Source organism: Bufo bufo, chromosome 5 (genome assembly GCF_905171765.1).
Source record: "Bufo bufo chromosome 5, aBufBuf1.1, whole genome shotgun sequence".
In the NCBI taxonomy this organism is placed as follows: Eukaryota; Metazoa; Chordata; class Amphibia; order Anura; family Bufonidae; genus Bufo; species Bufo bufo.
In genome coordinates, this window is record NC_053393.1 from 55,127,737 (window position 1) to 55,145,288 (window position 17,552).

At 45.9% G+C, this 17,552-nt stretch overlaps 1 protein-coding gene across 1 annotated transcript in view; it reads left to right on the forward strand.

Moving 5' to 3' along the window:
- The window catches only part of LOC121002376 (fibrocystin-L-like), a 251,165-nt gene that overhangs the window by 57,223 nt on the left and 176,390 nt on the right, over nucleotides 1-17,552 (forward strand). The window contains 3 exon segments of the mRNA XM_040433838.1: nucleotides 10,185-10,334; nucleotides 12,178-12,308; nucleotides 14,731-14,895. Coding sequence (XP_040289772.1) covers nucleotides 10,185-10,334; nucleotides 12,178-12,308; nucleotides 14,731-14,895 — 446 coding nt within the window.

The following is a 17,552-nucleotide window of genomic DNA, read 5'->3' on the forward strand; positions in this document are numbered from 1 at the left end:
GATCCCATAGGCGTTTGTGATGTGAGATCTTGTGCCTTCGCAAAGCAGTTGTACCTAGGTGGGTGTTGGACTTCCCACGACTCAGTTTCTTTTGGCACAAGTTGCAAATGGCATCGCTGTTGTCAGAAGCAGACACACAAAAAAAATGCCACACTGCTGAGCTCTGCAATGATGGCATTCTGGTGGTGGCAACAGCATGCGTTGATTGGCGTGCTGTCTGGCTGACCCCGGGTGCCGATACATGCTGTCTGACTGTGCCACTAGCTCCTTGCGATGACCTCCCCCTGCTTCCAACTCGTCTCCTCCTCCTTTCTGTCTCCCCATCTGAAATTTTCCCCTGTTCTTCTTCTCTTCTAGCGGGCACCCACGTGACATCCACGGACACATCGTCATCATCAACCGCTTCACTTGTATCTGACAACTCAGCAAAGGAAGCAGCAGCGGGTACAACATCATCATCATCACACTGTACGTCCATGTGTGTAATGCTGCCTGACTGAGACATATCCCTGTTATCTACATCCTCTGGCAATAATGGTTGCGCATCACTCATTTCTTCCAACTGATGTGTAAATAACTCCTCTGACAGATCAAGTGAAGCGGCTGTGGTGCTAGTGTTGGTGGTGGCGGCAGGCGGGCGAATGGTAACTTGAGAGGTGCCCTAAGCTAAGCTGGAGGAGGATGGTGCGTCAAGGTTCCGAGAGGAAGCTGTAGAAGATTGGTTGTCCTGTGTTAGCCAGTCAACTATGTCCTCAGAACTTTTCGAGTTCAGGGTACGTGGCCTCTGAACACTGGGCATTATTCTAGGGCCAAAGGGAATCACAGCACCACGACCACGACGGCCCCTGCGGGGTGGCCTGCCTCTGCCTGTCATTTTTTTTTAGATTAGTTAAGTTGTACTATGATGTGCAAGCTACTGTGACACCAGATATGAGTGGCACTGTGCACTGGCAGAAGTTGGCAGAGTAGACGCTGTAGGCCTGACACACACGCTTGCAGACAACTAACTGCTATTCAATCTATTACAGTCAAAAATATTTTTTTTTTTTTAAATGTGCACCACTGTTACACCAGATATGAGTTGCACTGGTGTGACACTGTGCCCTTGCAGGCCCTGAAACGCACACTTGTGAAGGAAAATGACTGCTATTATTTCAGTCCAAAAAGTGTTGTTTTTTTTTAAATGCGAGCTATTGTGACACCAGATATGAGTGGTGGCACTGGGCAAGTGGGCACAGTATACGCTGTGAGCCTGACACACACACTGGCAGGCAGGCAACTGCAATTAGATTACACAGGAAAAAAAAAAAAAAGCAGACTGATGTTCTAGCCCTAAAAAGGACTTTTTGGGGTGCTGTCCTTACAGCAGAGATCAGATGAGTCCTTCAGGACTGCAGTGGACACTGAATACACTAGCCTAGCTATCGATTTCCCTATTAAATCAGCAGCAGCTACACTGTCCCTCCTCTCACTAAGAATGCAGCTTCCGAATGAATCTAAAATGGATGCTGTCCAGGAGGTGGGAGGGTCTGGGAGGGAGGGTCTGCTGCTGATTGGCTGGAATGTGTCTGCTGACTGTGAGGTACAGGGTCAAAGTTTACTCAATGATGACGAATAGGGGGCGGACCGAACATCGCATATGTTCGCCCGCCGCGGCGAACGCGAACAAGACAAGCTATGTTCGCCGGGAACTATTCGCCGGTGAACTATTCGGGACATCTCTAGTAACACGGCGTCCTTCCTATTGGACACAACACATTTCTTAAGAACCATAAAAGATCTGGGGAATTTACCTGTAGATAGTTGGCTAGTAACGATGGATGTAGTGAGTCTATATACGTCGATTGAGCATAGTAAGGGCATGGATGCTACTTCAGCTCTGCTATGTTCAAGCCATTATTCTAAAAACCAGCAAGAATTTTTTATGGATCTGCTACAACTGGTCTTCTATGAAAACTATTTTTTGTCTGGTGATGACTTTTATTTGCAGAAACGGGGTTCGGCGATGGGCTCGAATGTCGCCCCGCCCTATGCAAACGCGTATATGTCATCTTTTGAGCAACGATTTATATATTCCAACGAATTATTTCAGAAATACGCATATACATGGAAAAGATTCATTGATGACGTCTTTTGCGTATGGGCGGGGCCACTCGAGTCACTTCTCCTTTTCTTTGAACATCTGAATGGGATCTGGGAGGAGCTTAGATTTACCATGACATATAATCAAGAAAGTGTCTCCTTTTTAGACACGGTGGTAATAAAAAATAAAGATGGTAATTTAAATACGGATCTCTATAGGAAAATAACGGATAGGAACAGCATCTTGCATTATCGGAATGCCCATCCACCAGCTACAAAGAAAAGGCCATACCCAAGTCCTAATACATGAGAGTGAAAAAGATAGTGACAGACCCTTTAATCCAACAGGGTAGATTGGAGGAAATTACATCTAGATTCTTAGAGAGGAGCTATCCTCCAGACCTATTGTCTAAGGCGAGGGAATCGACGACAAAACAACAGACAAAAAAGGAAAAAGTTGAGCGTATAGCATTTATACATAAATACCATTCCTTTAACCACCGTATAGACAATATAGTACGTAAACACTGGGATGTATTGGCTAGGGCATATCCAAGGGTAAAGGAGTTTCAGAATCCACCACTTATTTGTAACAAACAAAACTCTAATTTGAGAGACCAGTTGATACATGCAGACATAGGAAGTATGAGAGGAAGTCAGGTTCAGAGAACCTTGACACAACAGAAAACTGGAACATACCCATGTCTGCATTGTATGCAGTGTTCCAATGTGACAAAAGGCGCATATTTTTACCACCCACATACAGGAAAATCTTACAAGATCAGGGGCTATTATATTTGTGACACGCCTAATGTGGTATATTTAATTAAGTGCCCTTGTGGCTTTTTGTACATAGGAGAGACCATGCAGACCATTAGAAACAGGATTTGCAAGCACAAGTCAACAATTCGTAAGAAAAATGTGTTGCTGTCTATACCCTTTAACTTTGAGAATTGTAAACACTCGATCTCACAGCTAAAGTTTCAGGTCATAGAACAGGTTTGTCCCATAAGAAGAGGAGGTGACATAAAAAAGCTCCTATTAAGGAGGGAAGCTTTTTGGATCCATACTTTAGATACACTGCAACCCAAAGGTCTAAATAGGGATTACGAAGTAATGGCATTTTAAGTTTTTTTTATTGATTCAATAAATATTTATTGAGATATATTTTTTTCACAGGCCGCTACACTGCGATAATATAACGATATTCTCGTATACAATCAGAATGCAGGTGAAATGTTTGGTCATGAGATGTTCTAAACCAGATTTTACTTATTAAATTGATTGGTTGTTCGATGATGTCATAAACATGTGATGTGAGTGAATACCTATAAAATGAAATGTATTGTCACTTGTAAATGTGGCTGAGGAAGGCAATATGTGCCGAAACGCGTCTGTTTGAGGACCTTTTGTTGTTTGACAAATATAGATACAACATTGAAGCAAGTAAGGCAGCTGGGAATTTATTGTATTGGATTTTGTGTGGGGATCCCTCCCCTTTTCCCGTACAGACAAAGTAGGATCGTGAGCTGTTGATTTTGATTACTGTTACATGGAGGCCATACATGCTCCTTTGGAATTCTGGGAAGAAAGGGATGCAAATGAGCTCTTAACAAGCTCTTCCTCTGATGCCGCCAGATGTAAGGCAGCTATCCTATAAGTCAATGTTCGACCCTTTAAATAGGCCTTGAGATATGACAAGGATAATAAGGATAATAAATAAGCCAGCATCTCATCTGCAGACAGTTGTTTCGGGGTGATTGCCCATCATCAGTGCAGAGAGTACTGGCTTAACTAGTTGAGAGGCCTAGGTCAGGATTTAACTGACTTAATCGGCGTAAGGAGACTAGAGTTGAGCGGACACCTGGACGTTCGGGTTCGGCAGGTTCGGCCGAACTTTTAAAAAAAGTTCGGGACCCGAACTTGACCCCGAACCCGAACCCCATTGAAGTCAATGGGGACCCGAACTTTTGGCCACTAAAATGGCTCTAAAAAAGCCCTGGAAAGAGCTAAAGGGCTGCAAAAGACAGCAAAATGTGCTTAAGAGCATGGTAAATGCTCTGCAAACAAATGTGGATAGGGAAATGAATTAAAATAACATAAAAGACCTTAAAAAAATATAATTAGGAATGATCTAGGAGGAAGAGGTTGAGGAGGCGGTGAATGGGTGGATGTGGCGGTGTAGGCTCACGTGGCGGTCTTGGTGGAAGCGGCGGCGAAGGAGGAATAGGTAGCCAACACAGATGTGTGTTATTTTGCATTTTTACATTGGGGTATCCCCCAAAATATTGGTACATATAAAAAAAAAAAAAGGAATAAGTGCACTTGAGTACAAGGATGGATGGTTGAGGCTTTTAGAAATGTCTATTCTGCACAAGGAACAGACAAGTATTGTGGGATCCAGGCCTGGTTCATTTTAATGAATGTGAGCTTGTCCACGTTGGCTGTGGACAGGCGGCTGCGTCTGTCTGTAATGACGCCTCCTGCTGTGCTAAATACACGTTCAGATAATACACTGGCTGCAGGGCAAGCCAGCACCTCCAGGGCATACAGGGCAAGATCTGGCCATGTGGACAATTTGGAGACCCAGAAGTTGAATGGGACAGAACCATCAGTCAGTATGTGTAGTCGCGTGCACAGGTACTGTTCCACCATGTTGATCAAATGCTGCCTCCTGCTAACACGCTCCATATCAGCAGTTGGAGCCGGTTGTTGCGGCGAGGTGACAAAGCTTTTCCACATGTTGACCATGCTAACCCTGCCTTCTGAGGTGCTGGCGCTGACACAGCTGCGTTGGCGAACTCTTCCTCCGCCCCTGCCTTTGCCTTGTGCTTCCACTTGTCCCCCGTCGTCAGTCGGGAATTCTCTCAGGAGCGCCTCTACCAGTGTGCGCCTGTAGTCGCGCATCTTCCTATCACGCTCCAGTGAGGGAATTAAGGACGGCACATTGTCTTTGTAATGGGGATCCAGCAGGGTGGCCACCCAGTAGTCAGCACACGTTAAAATATGAGCAACTCTGCAGTAGTTGCGCAGGCACTGCAGCATGTAGTCGCTCATGTGTGCCAGGCTGCCAAGAGGTAAGGACAAGCTGTCCTCTGTGGGAGGCGTATCATCTGCGTCCTTCGTCTCCCCCCAGCCACGCACCAGTGATGGGCACGAGCTGCGTTGGGTGCTACCCTGCTGTGAACATGCTTCATCCTCCTCCTCCTCATCCTCCTCATCCTCCAGTAGTGGGCCCTGGCTGGCCAAATTTGTACCTGGCCTCTGCTGTTGCAAAAAACCTCCCTCTGAGGCACTTCTAAAAGACTGGCCTGAAAGTCTTAGAAATGACTCCTCTTCCTCCTCCTCCTCCGCCTGGCCCACATCCTCTTCCATCATTGCCCTAAGTATTTTCTCAAGGAGACATAGAAGTGGTATTGTAACGCTGATAACGGCGTCATCGCCACTGGCCATGTTGGTGGAGTACTCGAAACAGCGCAACAGGGCACACAGGTCTCGCATTGGTGGTGAAGTGGTGCTGTTCCATAGTGCGACTCACCCGTGTGTGCTGCAGCTGAAACACCACTATGGCCTGCTGCTGCTCGCACAGTCTCTCCAGCATGTGCAAGGTGGAGTTCCACCTGTGGGCATGCCGCATATGAGGCGGTGAGCGGGAAGGCCAAAGTTACGCTGTAGCGCAGACAGGCGAGCGGCGACAGAATAAGACGCCGGAAGCGCGCACAGACGGCCCGCACTTTATGCAGCAGCTCCGTCATCTCGGGGTAGTTGTGAATGAATTTCTGCACCACCAAATTCAGCACATGCGCCAGGCAAGGGATGTGCGTCAAACTGGCTAGTCCCAGAACTGAAACGAGATTTCGCCCATTTTCGTACACCACAAGGCCGGGCTTGAGGCTCACTGGCAGCAACCACTCGTCGGTCTGTTGTTCTATACCCCGCCACAACTCCTGCGCGGTGTGGGGCCTGTGCCCCAAACACATCAGTTTCAGAACGGCCTGCTGACGTTTACCCCTGGCTGTGCTGAAGTTTGTGGTGAAGGTCTGTCGCTGACCGGATGAGGAGGTGGTAGAAGAGGAGGAGGAAGCCTAGGAGGAGGAGGCAACAGGAGGCAAAGAATGATGCCCTGCGATCCTTGGCGGCGGAAGGACGTGCGCCAAACAGCTCTCTGCCTGGGGCCCAGCCGCCACTACATTTACCCAGTGTGCAGTTAGGGAGATATAGTGTCCCTGGCCATGCTTACTGGTCCACGTATCTGTGGTTAGGTGGACCTTGCCACATATGGCGTTGCGCAGTGCACACTTGATTTTATCCGATACTTGGTTGTGCAGGGAAGGCATGGCTCTCCTGGAGAAGTAGTGGCGGCTGGGAACGACGTACTGTGGGGCATGGCTCTCCTGGAGAAGTAGTGGCGGCTGGGAACGACGTACTGTGGGACAGCAAGCGACATGACCGGCCTTTACGCTTTCTCTCATAGGCTTGGGAATTTACGCTTTCTCTCATAGGCTTGGGAGATGTAGAGCTGAACGCTTCATTGTGACATGGTGGAGATGCTTGGTGACGGAGGTAGTTGTGTTGGTGGCACATCCTCTGTTTGCTGGATGGCAGGTGCCAACGTTCCTCCAGAGGCGGAGGAAGAGGCTGAGGCAGCAGCAAAAGAGGGAGCAGGAGGGGCCCTTTCTTGGTTTTGAAGGTGCTTACTCCACTGCAGCCCGTGTCTCGCATGTAGATGCCTGGTCATGCAGGTTGTGCTAAGGTTCAGAACGTTAATGCCTCGCTTCAGGCTCTGATGGCACAGCGTGCAAACCACTCGGGTCTTGTCATAAGCACATTGTGTGAAGAAGTGCCATACCAGAGAACTCCTTGAAGCTGCCTTTGGTGTGCTCGGTCCCTGGTGGCGGTGGCCAGTAGCAGGCGAACTGTCTTTGCCATGGCTTCTCTGCTTTTGCACCCTGCTCCCTCTTTTGCTGCGCTGTTGGCTCAGTCTCACCATTGCCTCTTCCTCCGAACTCTGAAAGTCAGTGGCACGACCTTCATTCCATGTGGGGTATAGGACCTCATCGTCCCCTGCATCGTCTTCCACCCAGTCTTCCTCCCTGACCTCCTTTTCGGTCTGCACACTGCAGAAAGACACAGCAGTTGGCACCTGTGTTTCGTCATCATCAGAGACGTGCTGAGGTGGTATTCCCATGTCCTCATCAGGAAACATAAGTGGTTGTGCGTCAGTGCATTCTATGTTTTCCACCCCTGGGGAAGGGCTAGGTGGATGCCCTTGGGAAACCCTGCCAGCAGAGTCTTCAAACAGCATAATAGACTGCTGCATGACTTGAGGCTCAGACAGGTTCCCTGATATGCACGGGACTGATGGGAATGGGTTTCAGGCGCCACCTTTGCGCTTTCTGCAGAAGACTGGGTGGGAGATAATGTGAACGTGCTAGATCCACTGTCGACCACCCAATCGACAATCGACTATTGCCTGTACTTGCTCAGGCCTTACCATCCTTAGAACGGCATTAGGTCCGACCAAATATCTCTGGAGATTCTGGCGCCTACTGGGACCCGAAGTAGTTGGTTCACTAGGACGTGTAGCTGGGCCCGAACGGCAACGTCCTCTCCCTGCAGCAGTGGCTCCACCAACACCACCACCACGACCATGACTGCGTCCCTTATTAGAACGGTATATATGGGCTGGTTAATATGACAGATTCCCAGCAAAATAGCTTTAGTTCAGCTACTTATAAATAGGTTCGGTCACACACAGATAGTGTCACAGCGGTGTATATGGGCTGGTTAATATGACAGATTCTCAGCAAAATAGCTTTAGTTCAGCTACTACTAAATGGGTTCGGTCACACACAGATAGTGTCACAGCGTTGTATATGGGTTGGTTAATATGACAGATTCCCGGCAAAATAGATTTATTTCAGCTACTTCTAAATAGGTTCGGTTACACACAGATAGTGTAACAGCGGTGTATATGGGCTGGTTAATATGACAGATTCTCAGCAAAATAGCTTTAGTTGAGCTACTTCTAAATGGGTACGGTCACACACAGATAGTGTCACAGCGGTGTACATGGGCTGGTTAATATGACAGATTCTCAGTAAAATAGCTTTAGTTCAGCTACTTATAAATAGGTTCGGAAACACACAGATAGTGTCACAGCGGTGTATATGGGCTGGTTAATATGACAGATTCCCAGCAAAATAGATTTATTTCAGCTACTTCTAAATAGGTTCGGTCACATACAGATAGTGTCACAGCGGTGTATATGGGCTAGTTAATATGACAGATCCTCAGCAAAATAGCTTTAGTTCAGCTACTTCTAAATGGGTTCGGTAACACACAGATATTAACTAGCCCATATACACCGCTTTGACACTATCTGTGTGTGACTGAACCCATTTAGAAGTAGCTAAACTAAAGCTATTTTGCTGAGAATCTGTCATATTAACCAGCCGATATACACCGCTGTGACAGTATGACAGATTCCCAGCAAAATTGATTTATTTCAGCTACTTCTAAATAGGTTGTGTCACACACAGATAGTGTCACAGCGATGTATATGGGCTGGTTAATATGACAGATTTTCAGCAAAATAGCTTTAGTTCAGTTACTTCTAAATGGGTACGGTCACACACAGATAGTGTCTCAGCGGTGTATATGGGCTGGTTTATATGACAGATTCCCAGCAAAATAGATTTATTTCAGCTACTTCTAAATAGGTTGTGTCACACACAGATAGTGTCACAGCGGTGTATATGGGCTGGTTAATATGACAGATTCTCAGCAAAATAGCTTTAGTTCAGCTACTTCTAAATGGGTTCGGTCACACACAGATAGTGTCACAGCGGTGTATATGGGCTGGTTAATATGACAGATTCCCAGCAAAATAGCTTTAGTTCAGCTACTTCTAAATTGGTTCTGTTACACACAGATTGGGTCAGAGCGGTATGGCCTGAAAACAAGCGTCAGATCAAGCAATGCTGTGCTGGTGCACTGCAATTCCGGTAAAATGGCCGCCGATGACCACTGAAAAAAGTGTCTGAAAAAAACGCTCATGGCAGGCACAAAACCTGTGTGCTCTGCACCCTCAAAAGATCGATGATTCTCAGCTGTAGATGTGCAGAATTTCAGGACTTTGTTGTATTTCTCCCTGCCTAATCTCTCCCTCACAGCAGCAGCAACCTATCCCTACACTAGTGAAGAGCAGAGTGACGTGCAGTGCTACGTGACTCCAGCTTTTATGGAAGCTGGGTCACATGGTGCACTTGGCCAATCACAGCCATGCCAATAGTAGGCATGGCTGTGATGGCCTCTTGGGGCAAGTAGTATGACGCTTGTTGATTGGCTGCTTTACAGCCTTTCAAAAAGCGCCATAGAAATCGCCGAACACCAAACCCGAACTTTTATATAAATGTTCGGGTTTGGGTGGAAAAAATCGTAAAGTTCAGTACGAACCCAAACTTTACAGTTTGGGTTCGCTCAACTCTAGAGGAGACTTATAGGCCATACATGCTTTTGTGGAATTTTGGGAAGAAAGGGATGCAGATTAGTTTTTTATTTTCCTAATTTATCTAAAATGGAGCAACTTATTCAATAGTCTTCCCTAAATATTTCCTATTATTTTGTCTTTACTATGCAGACCTATGTGTCTCCATAGCAACAAAACACCAAATAAATCCTGTGTAGTCAGATTACCGAGTGATACTGCCTTCTATCTGTTCCCTACTTCATGCTAACCTGCAAAATGTAGGTTAGCAAAAACAGAACAAGAGGGGAGTATGACTGCAGGATGGGGAGACACTTAGGCCGGCCTATGTGGCTGTATACATGAATAGGACATTTTTAATCTAGACTTACTGTACTTCATTTTCATTTTAGATTCATTAGGACTATAGAAGTAGTTTAGCTGCAATGGTGTACATGGCCTTTAACGCCTTATTTTGCCAAGTGACAAACTCAACTCTAACTACACCATTACATGCCGGTACATCAATCTACATTCTGTTTGTTGTCTTCCTGACTTTCTTTATCTTGGAGTCTATTGGCACTTGCTGCAGTTCTTATATATCTCCTACCGTGACTATTCATTTTCTGCTCAGGGTATCTACTTTGGCACCATAACAGCCGAGACTGAACCATTTTGTGGGCGATTTTCCTTGAAGAATCCAGCACAGCTGTATTATAATTCTTTAAAAAATCCACTGACTGGGTCAACATATGGTGACATCTCACTATCTTTATATAGGAAGGTAAGATTGTCCATTTCTGATTTATTCTGGTTGATAATAAATACATTCTGAGTATGAGTACATTTCGTTTGGGATGTTTTTTATATTTTAGACTTTATAATAACATGTCAGAAGTTTTCATCGGTGGGGATCAGGTTGCTCGGATCGATCACTAGGGGTACAGAGCTTAGCTGAGCTTATCTGCCACTTTGTTTTTAGGCTTCATGGACACAAGTGTCTGTATGTTTGTCCTCAAACAATGGATCTATATGGATACCTTCCATGTGCATTCTGCATTTTCCTCACGCCAATCAATAGAAAAGACTATTCTCGTCCAGGGGCGGATGGGCCATAGGCGCTACAGGGAAATTTCCCGGTGGGCCAATGCTTAGGAGGGCCACCCAAGCCCTCCTCGTGTCCGTCAGCGGGATACTGATCTGATTCTTTCTTACGCACCAGCAGTACCAGGTCCCCTCCTGAATTTAACTGCATCAACGTCCCCAGGACAGCAATACAGTTGTGGTGATTTGTCAGTATTTTGTGCTGCACTGTGATATTTGGCTCAGCTGGGGCGGTATATTGCTCTGCACTATGGTACCACTGGCCCTGCCTACTTCTCTTGTCCTTGCCTACATATGTTGACCGTGCCTAATTATGTTGCCCCGCGTCCTGTCAGTTTAGACCCACCTGCAACATGGGGACACTTGTACTTTTTTTTCCAGGGCCACTTTTAGTTCCCAGTCCGCCCCTGTTCTTGTCCCCAATATAAGCGACAATAGAACATGTTCTATAAGTAGCTGAATGGCTATACGGATCCGCGAAAAATACTGATGTTTGCACGACCCCATAGAAATGAATGGGTCAGTGTTCTATCCTCAAATAATGTGAATAGCATGTGGATGAAAAAATACAGTTGCGTGCATGATCGATAGGGGTCTCTCTATGATATGTTTCTTCCAATTATAGGTACCCTTCAACTATATATCTTTGCAAAGCAGTTGGGTGGCTCGATGGTTAGCCCTGTTGCCTTGCAGCGCTAGGGTCCTGGTTCATGTAATTACATGCAATGTGCACATGAAAAGAGAAAAAGTTCCTAGGCTCAAACATCTACATGAGCACTGTATGTTCTCCCCGTGTTTGTAATGAAATGAGCTGAATGTATTAGCTGGCAAACCTTTGAGCTATAACATATGCAAGGAGTGTAAAAAGTGGCAATTTATAGCAAAAAATTGTATTTGCCATAATTTGGAGACTTTTTATGGCGTAAAAGTGGAGTAAATACTTTAATAAATCTGCTCCACTGTTCTTAAAATTATAGGTTACCCTTTAAAAGTTATCATCCTGTCTGCCTACAACCACCACTAGGGGGAGCTTAGGAGCTTATTGTTTATAAATACATTTCCACAATAAAAATATACAGAGTAAGGCTCCTGGGCTCCCTCTTGTGTTGGCTGGAGTCAGCATAAAATATATTATTTAAAGGGGTATTCCCATCTCAGGATGATCTTCTCCCAACCTCCTCCCACTTGCATGTGGAGGCCAGAGGTAGATAGAACTACAGAAACACTTGAGTGGGCTGTGTCACCCTGTTTCAGTAGCTCCCATACAAGTGAACGGGTGTTATGGAAATAGCGTAGTACAGTCCATCCCTCTGTTTCTGTATTTCCGACTACTTCCGGCTGCTGCGTCAAGGGGATTTGAAGCCCAGTGTGAGAAAAACTGAATTCTGACTGCTATAAGGACATATTAAGAAGTTAATCAGCATCTAAAATGACATTGAAGATGATAGATTGTTCATATAGTATTTATACGCAGGTACCTTATTTCTGTTGTATATTTCATTGTGTTTCTGCGTTGTTTTCAGCTTTGCTTTGCCTATAAAGGATATTTTATAAAGGCAATTTACCTATATTTTCAATATGAAGATATCAGCAGTCCAGGATCCGTCAACATAGTATTCAATCAGTTTAGTTACAGCTTTGCTCAGGAGACCAGGTACGATTCAACTTTGGTTTGTTTCTGAAGCTAAAATAAATAAAAAAAATACAGCTAAGAAAGGTTGTTTGAGAGTGATTTAAGCCAGAGTGTCATGGCATTTAAAGGGACTGTCCACTTTTTACTATTGATGACCTATCCTCAGGGTAGGTCATCAATATCAGATTGGCAGGGGCCGACACCTGGGACCCCCGCTGATCAGCTATTTGAAGAGAAAGCAGCACTAGTATGAGCTCTGTGCATTTGGTAGCCTGAGACAATTCCTGCTGCACCTGGATTGGCCAGCACTGATCACGTGAACAATGCTGGCCAATCCAAGTGCAGAGCTGGACAGATAGGTAGTGTCTTGGTCTACAAATGCACAGTGAACATCAGCTATCTTGGATAAGCCTTTACCAAACTTTTCTATACAGTATTTTCTGGCAGTTGCCACTACGGGGAACTCCTCCTCCTTCCTGCCATCTCTTATACTGAGAGAAGGGAGGGGGAGAGCAGAGAGAGTCCACACAGCCAGTAGCCATGTGCTGGGAGGGGGAGAGCAGAGAGAGTCCACACAGCCAGTAGCCATGTGCTGGGAGGGGGAGAGCAGATAGAGTCCACACAGCCAGTAGCCATGTGCTGGGAGGGGGAGAGCAGATAGAGTCCACACAGCCAGTAGCCATGTGCTGGGAGGGGGAGAGCAGTGAGAGTCCACACAGCCAGTAGCCATGTGCTGGGAGGGGGAGAGCAGAGAGAGTCCACACAGCCAGTAGCCATGTGCTGGGAGGGGGAGAGCAGAGAGAGTCCACACAGCCAGTAGCCATGTGCTGGGAGGGGGAGAGCAGAGAGAGTCCACACAGCCAGTAGCCATGTGCTGGGAGGGGGAGAGCAGTGAGAGTCCACACAGCCAGTAGCCATGTGCTGGGAGGGGGAGAGCAGAGAGAGTCCACACAGCCAGTAGCCATGTGCTGGGAGGGGGAGAGCAGTGAGAGTCCACACAGCCAGTAGCCATGTGCTGGGAGGGGGAGAGCAGAGAGAGTCCACACAGCCAGTAGCCATGTGCTGTCCAGTCTTTTTTTTTTTATGAAGACTATTTAGGAAGTTCCTTAATTTTGCATATAGGAAGCAAATTAACAATAAGAAAAAAATCTGTGAAAAGTTGTCCATAGCCTTTATGGCCAAGGGCATTTTGAGCTCTGTCCCCTTTGAAGGTATACTGAAAAATTTCCAAGCCTTTACTGCCCTGGCAGCTTTGTTTATAGGGGTTCTGCTGTTTTGGGGGCAGGACCCCTCTGACTGTGATGGCAGTACATATTATATCTAATAATAAATAATAATAATAATAATAATTATATCTAAAGCTACTTTCACATTTGCACTGTTCTTCAGCTCTGTGACTTACTAGGATGGAAGAATTTCCTCCGGCTAGCCTTACCAAACCCCTCCCTTCCAATAACCACACAGAAACCTTCTTGCTTTGGTAAAATGACCATTACGGCCAACTTTATTATACACACACAATAATAATAATAACAATAATACTAACAAGCATTTTAACACATCCTTCAACCTTATGAGCCACTGTACCGTAACAAGGATCCTGGAGGGCAACCCAAACAAGCGGTATCTTCCTTAAACATCTCTCCTTATACTTCAAGGTTACCCTTGGCCGCACTCACCGACCCAAGGGCACCAAATCCTTGAAGTATCCATGTATCTCCTCCTGTAGGCCTTTTAGCCCAAACAGGAGCCCCATCCTCGGCAATCACCATCCACATGAGATACAGGCTCCAACATGTCCTGCATCTCTTAAACCATTGTATTGCTCCCCCAGGATCCCATATCAATCAGCCACCATTCCACCTTCGTCACTTATACCCCCCTCTACCCAAACAGGGGCGGGAGGGAGGGAAACACTCTAGCTTACACTGGCAACTGCCTCACAAACTCCACCCACAACCTATATACTGCCCGCGAAATTGCTACTCCTCCCATTCACCTGAACCTAACCCCCAACACACTTCCTACCAGTAACCCTTTCCTAGCCTGCGGTCTTCCCCCCAAGTCAAGACGCACTCCACTATGTCTGCGCCTCGCTCCGTTGCTATTATTATAGGAGCAGAAGAACGAAAATAACGGAACTGTTGGATTCGGCACATAACTGAAGCAAAGTGAGCCTAACAGATCCCATTGACTATAATGGAATCCGTTTGGTTTCCATTCAGGAGGACGTTTTTGAGGCGGGGAAAAAAGTCTGGAATGCGGAACTTTTCTCTCCACTATTTTTAACGTATTCTGTGATGGAAGCGCCGCACGGAGCTTCCAACGGAGATGTGAAAGTAGCCTAAGCAATTACACTTGACTTTAGTCTTGGGAAGATCATCGTAGAAATGTGAATACATTATATGTTCTGATATACAATTTATCATCTCTTGTTTTTCAGCTGGACTTACACTTGTATAGATATGTTGGATCTTGTTAAAACCAAATACAACGGCAAAAATTTCAAAGTGTTCCAAATCTACCTGTGGTCAGATAAAGATTTTTATATAGACGTCCTATACATTGGGCAGACCCTGCCTACAAATGACTTGAATGGTAAGTCGCTGTAGAAGTCAAAATGGTCAAATTCCTACTTTTATTGAGCTGCTTCAGAGGGAAATACAGGAGGATCATTATTTATAGGGTTTGTTCCATGCTCAGAGTCAAGAGCTACTAACAGGCATTCTACTAGGCCACAGGGGCATGTGTGCGGAGGATGGGAGTATTTATCCTCACAGTTTGGATGTTCCCTGGGCCAGTGTGCAGAGATGGGATATCCTGGCTGGTGTTGGTTGAGGTTCCCTTGATGTTGAGGGTTCCTGTGAGATGCAAGGCAGGGACCCTTGGCAGCAGAGGATGTCAGTGCAGTGTAACAATGCAGGAAATAATGAGGCAGTTTTGCAGAAGAACAGTTCTTTACTGAAGAATCAAGTTCAAATACATCAGTTATGCTTCTCAGCATGCATGGACCGGCAGATATTACACAAATGCCCTTTCCACGGTTCTGACAGTTTAGGCTACTTTCGCACTGGCGTTTCACGGATCCGTTTGAAACGCATTTGAAATGGATCCGTCAATAAAATGTCTAAATGGAGACAAACAGAAGCCATTCAGACGGATCCGTTCAAACAGATCCGTCTGTATTGCGGATCCGTTTGTCACGTTTGTTTCGGTTTTTGCATCCGTTTAGCGGATCTGTTTTGGAATGAGTAGCATCTCTAAGGTTCCCCCCTCTTCATGTATTCAGATCCCCAGGGTTGTCATGCTCCTGATTTCTCCAGGACTATCTTGTTGAAATTCAAAGTTGGTCCGGTTTTAGCTTTGATCATGGACCACAGCTTTCGGACTTTTGTACACAACTACATGCATTTAAAGATGTATAGTGTTCGTTAGCAGGCCATATGTCCCTGATCGTCGTTGATCGTGCGTACGGGAGTACAGAGCATCATGATGCTGACCATGTTGTGCCGCACACTGGGCTATTGTCCCACAGTCATATGATCTATTAGTGCAAGACAATATCCCCGCGGGCAGCTCGACTTGCACAGAATCATTGTACACTATGATGCTGTGTACTCTCATGCGCAAGATCTATGCCACTACAGGACATATGGCCCGCTCACGGACGGTATGTCTCTGGGGGCATACAGTCGTGTGCAAGAGGCCTTAAATGGGTTTTCTCATCTCAGACAATGGGGGCATACCGCTAGGATATGGCCACATTGTCTTATAGGTGCGGGTCCCACCGCTGGTACCCTCACATAGATTGAGAACAGAGCCAAGAAAGTGGATCAGGGCGCACTGCGCAGCCGCCCTCCATTAATTTCTATGGGAGCGGAGGGGATTAGCGCTTGGTGGTGGACGTACCACGGGAAATTTGTGGTCCTCCAGCAACAGTGCTCCCCGCTCCGTTCTCGATATAGGTGCAGGTCCTACCAATGGAACCCACACCTCTCAGACAATGGGGGCATATTCAAGCGAAATCCCTCCATTGTCTATGTGAATACCCCTTTAACAACTGTATGTCCCTTGCGTATCCCTTGTGGTAATCACACTAGTTATATTAGAGCGTCATCGGGAAATCATTAAACTGTAAAATTACAATTTATTAATGAATTCCTGATGATGCTGATGGACCGTGACTCCCACAAGGGCTCATATGAAAGGGCACAAGATTGAACAATGAACAAGCATTTGCTTGTTCATGTGCCAATCATAGGGTCTACGATCAATAAAGAGCCAAAAGATAGCTGATTATTGATGGTCATGTTAATGCATAATTTGCCATGACCCATTCTCTAGCATGATCTTAAAGGGAACCTGTCACCAGTTTTATGGTGTCCTAACTAAGGGCAACATAAATAAGTGATTGATTCTCTTAGCACAATGCTGGGTCACTTTCTTTAATTGACCCAGTCAATCTGCCAACATCTTGTATTGAAAAGCTCCAGCTGATAATGATGAGTCATGAATATTCATGAGCTCCTGACTCTCCCCGCCCACCTGCTGCTGAATGACAGTTTGTTTCCATATGAACCAGCAGCAGGTGGGCAGGGGAGTGGCTATAGCTCTGAATTAAATATACGCTGGACTCACTGACATCACGCCGGACTCAAATCAGCTCATTAGCATGCGGCATGCGGCATCTTTGTGTGTGTATTATGAGGTAACCATCAGTCACACCAGTAAGTGAATACATCTAAGGTACTTTTTAGTAGTTAATGATTGTATATAATTAGTTCGATTATAATCAAATATCCACATGACAGGTTCCCTTTAAACTCACTCGGGCGTCATGGAGTCCATCAAACTGATTATACTTAGCCCATAATAGTAGTTTGGGCTGCGTTGAATTGCCGACTCCGCCCCCTCCCAGGGGCGAATCAAGTCAGCACTAGGGTTCGGCACCCGAACCTGAACATTTCAGTAAAAGTTCGGGTTCGGTGTTCGAGTAATATTAATATACCATCGGATCGGAGTTTTCTCCAATCCGATGATATATTTTAACTCACCCAGCATGGGTATATGTAAAAAGACACCCCAAAACACATTGCCCTACTTCTCCTGAGTACGGCGATACCACATGTGTGACACTTTTTTGCAGCCTAGGTGCAGAAAAGGGGCCCAAATTCCAATGAGTATCTTTAGGATTTCACAGGGCATTTTTTACGCATTTGGATTCCAAACTACTTCTCACGCCTTCGGGCCCCTAAAATGCCACAG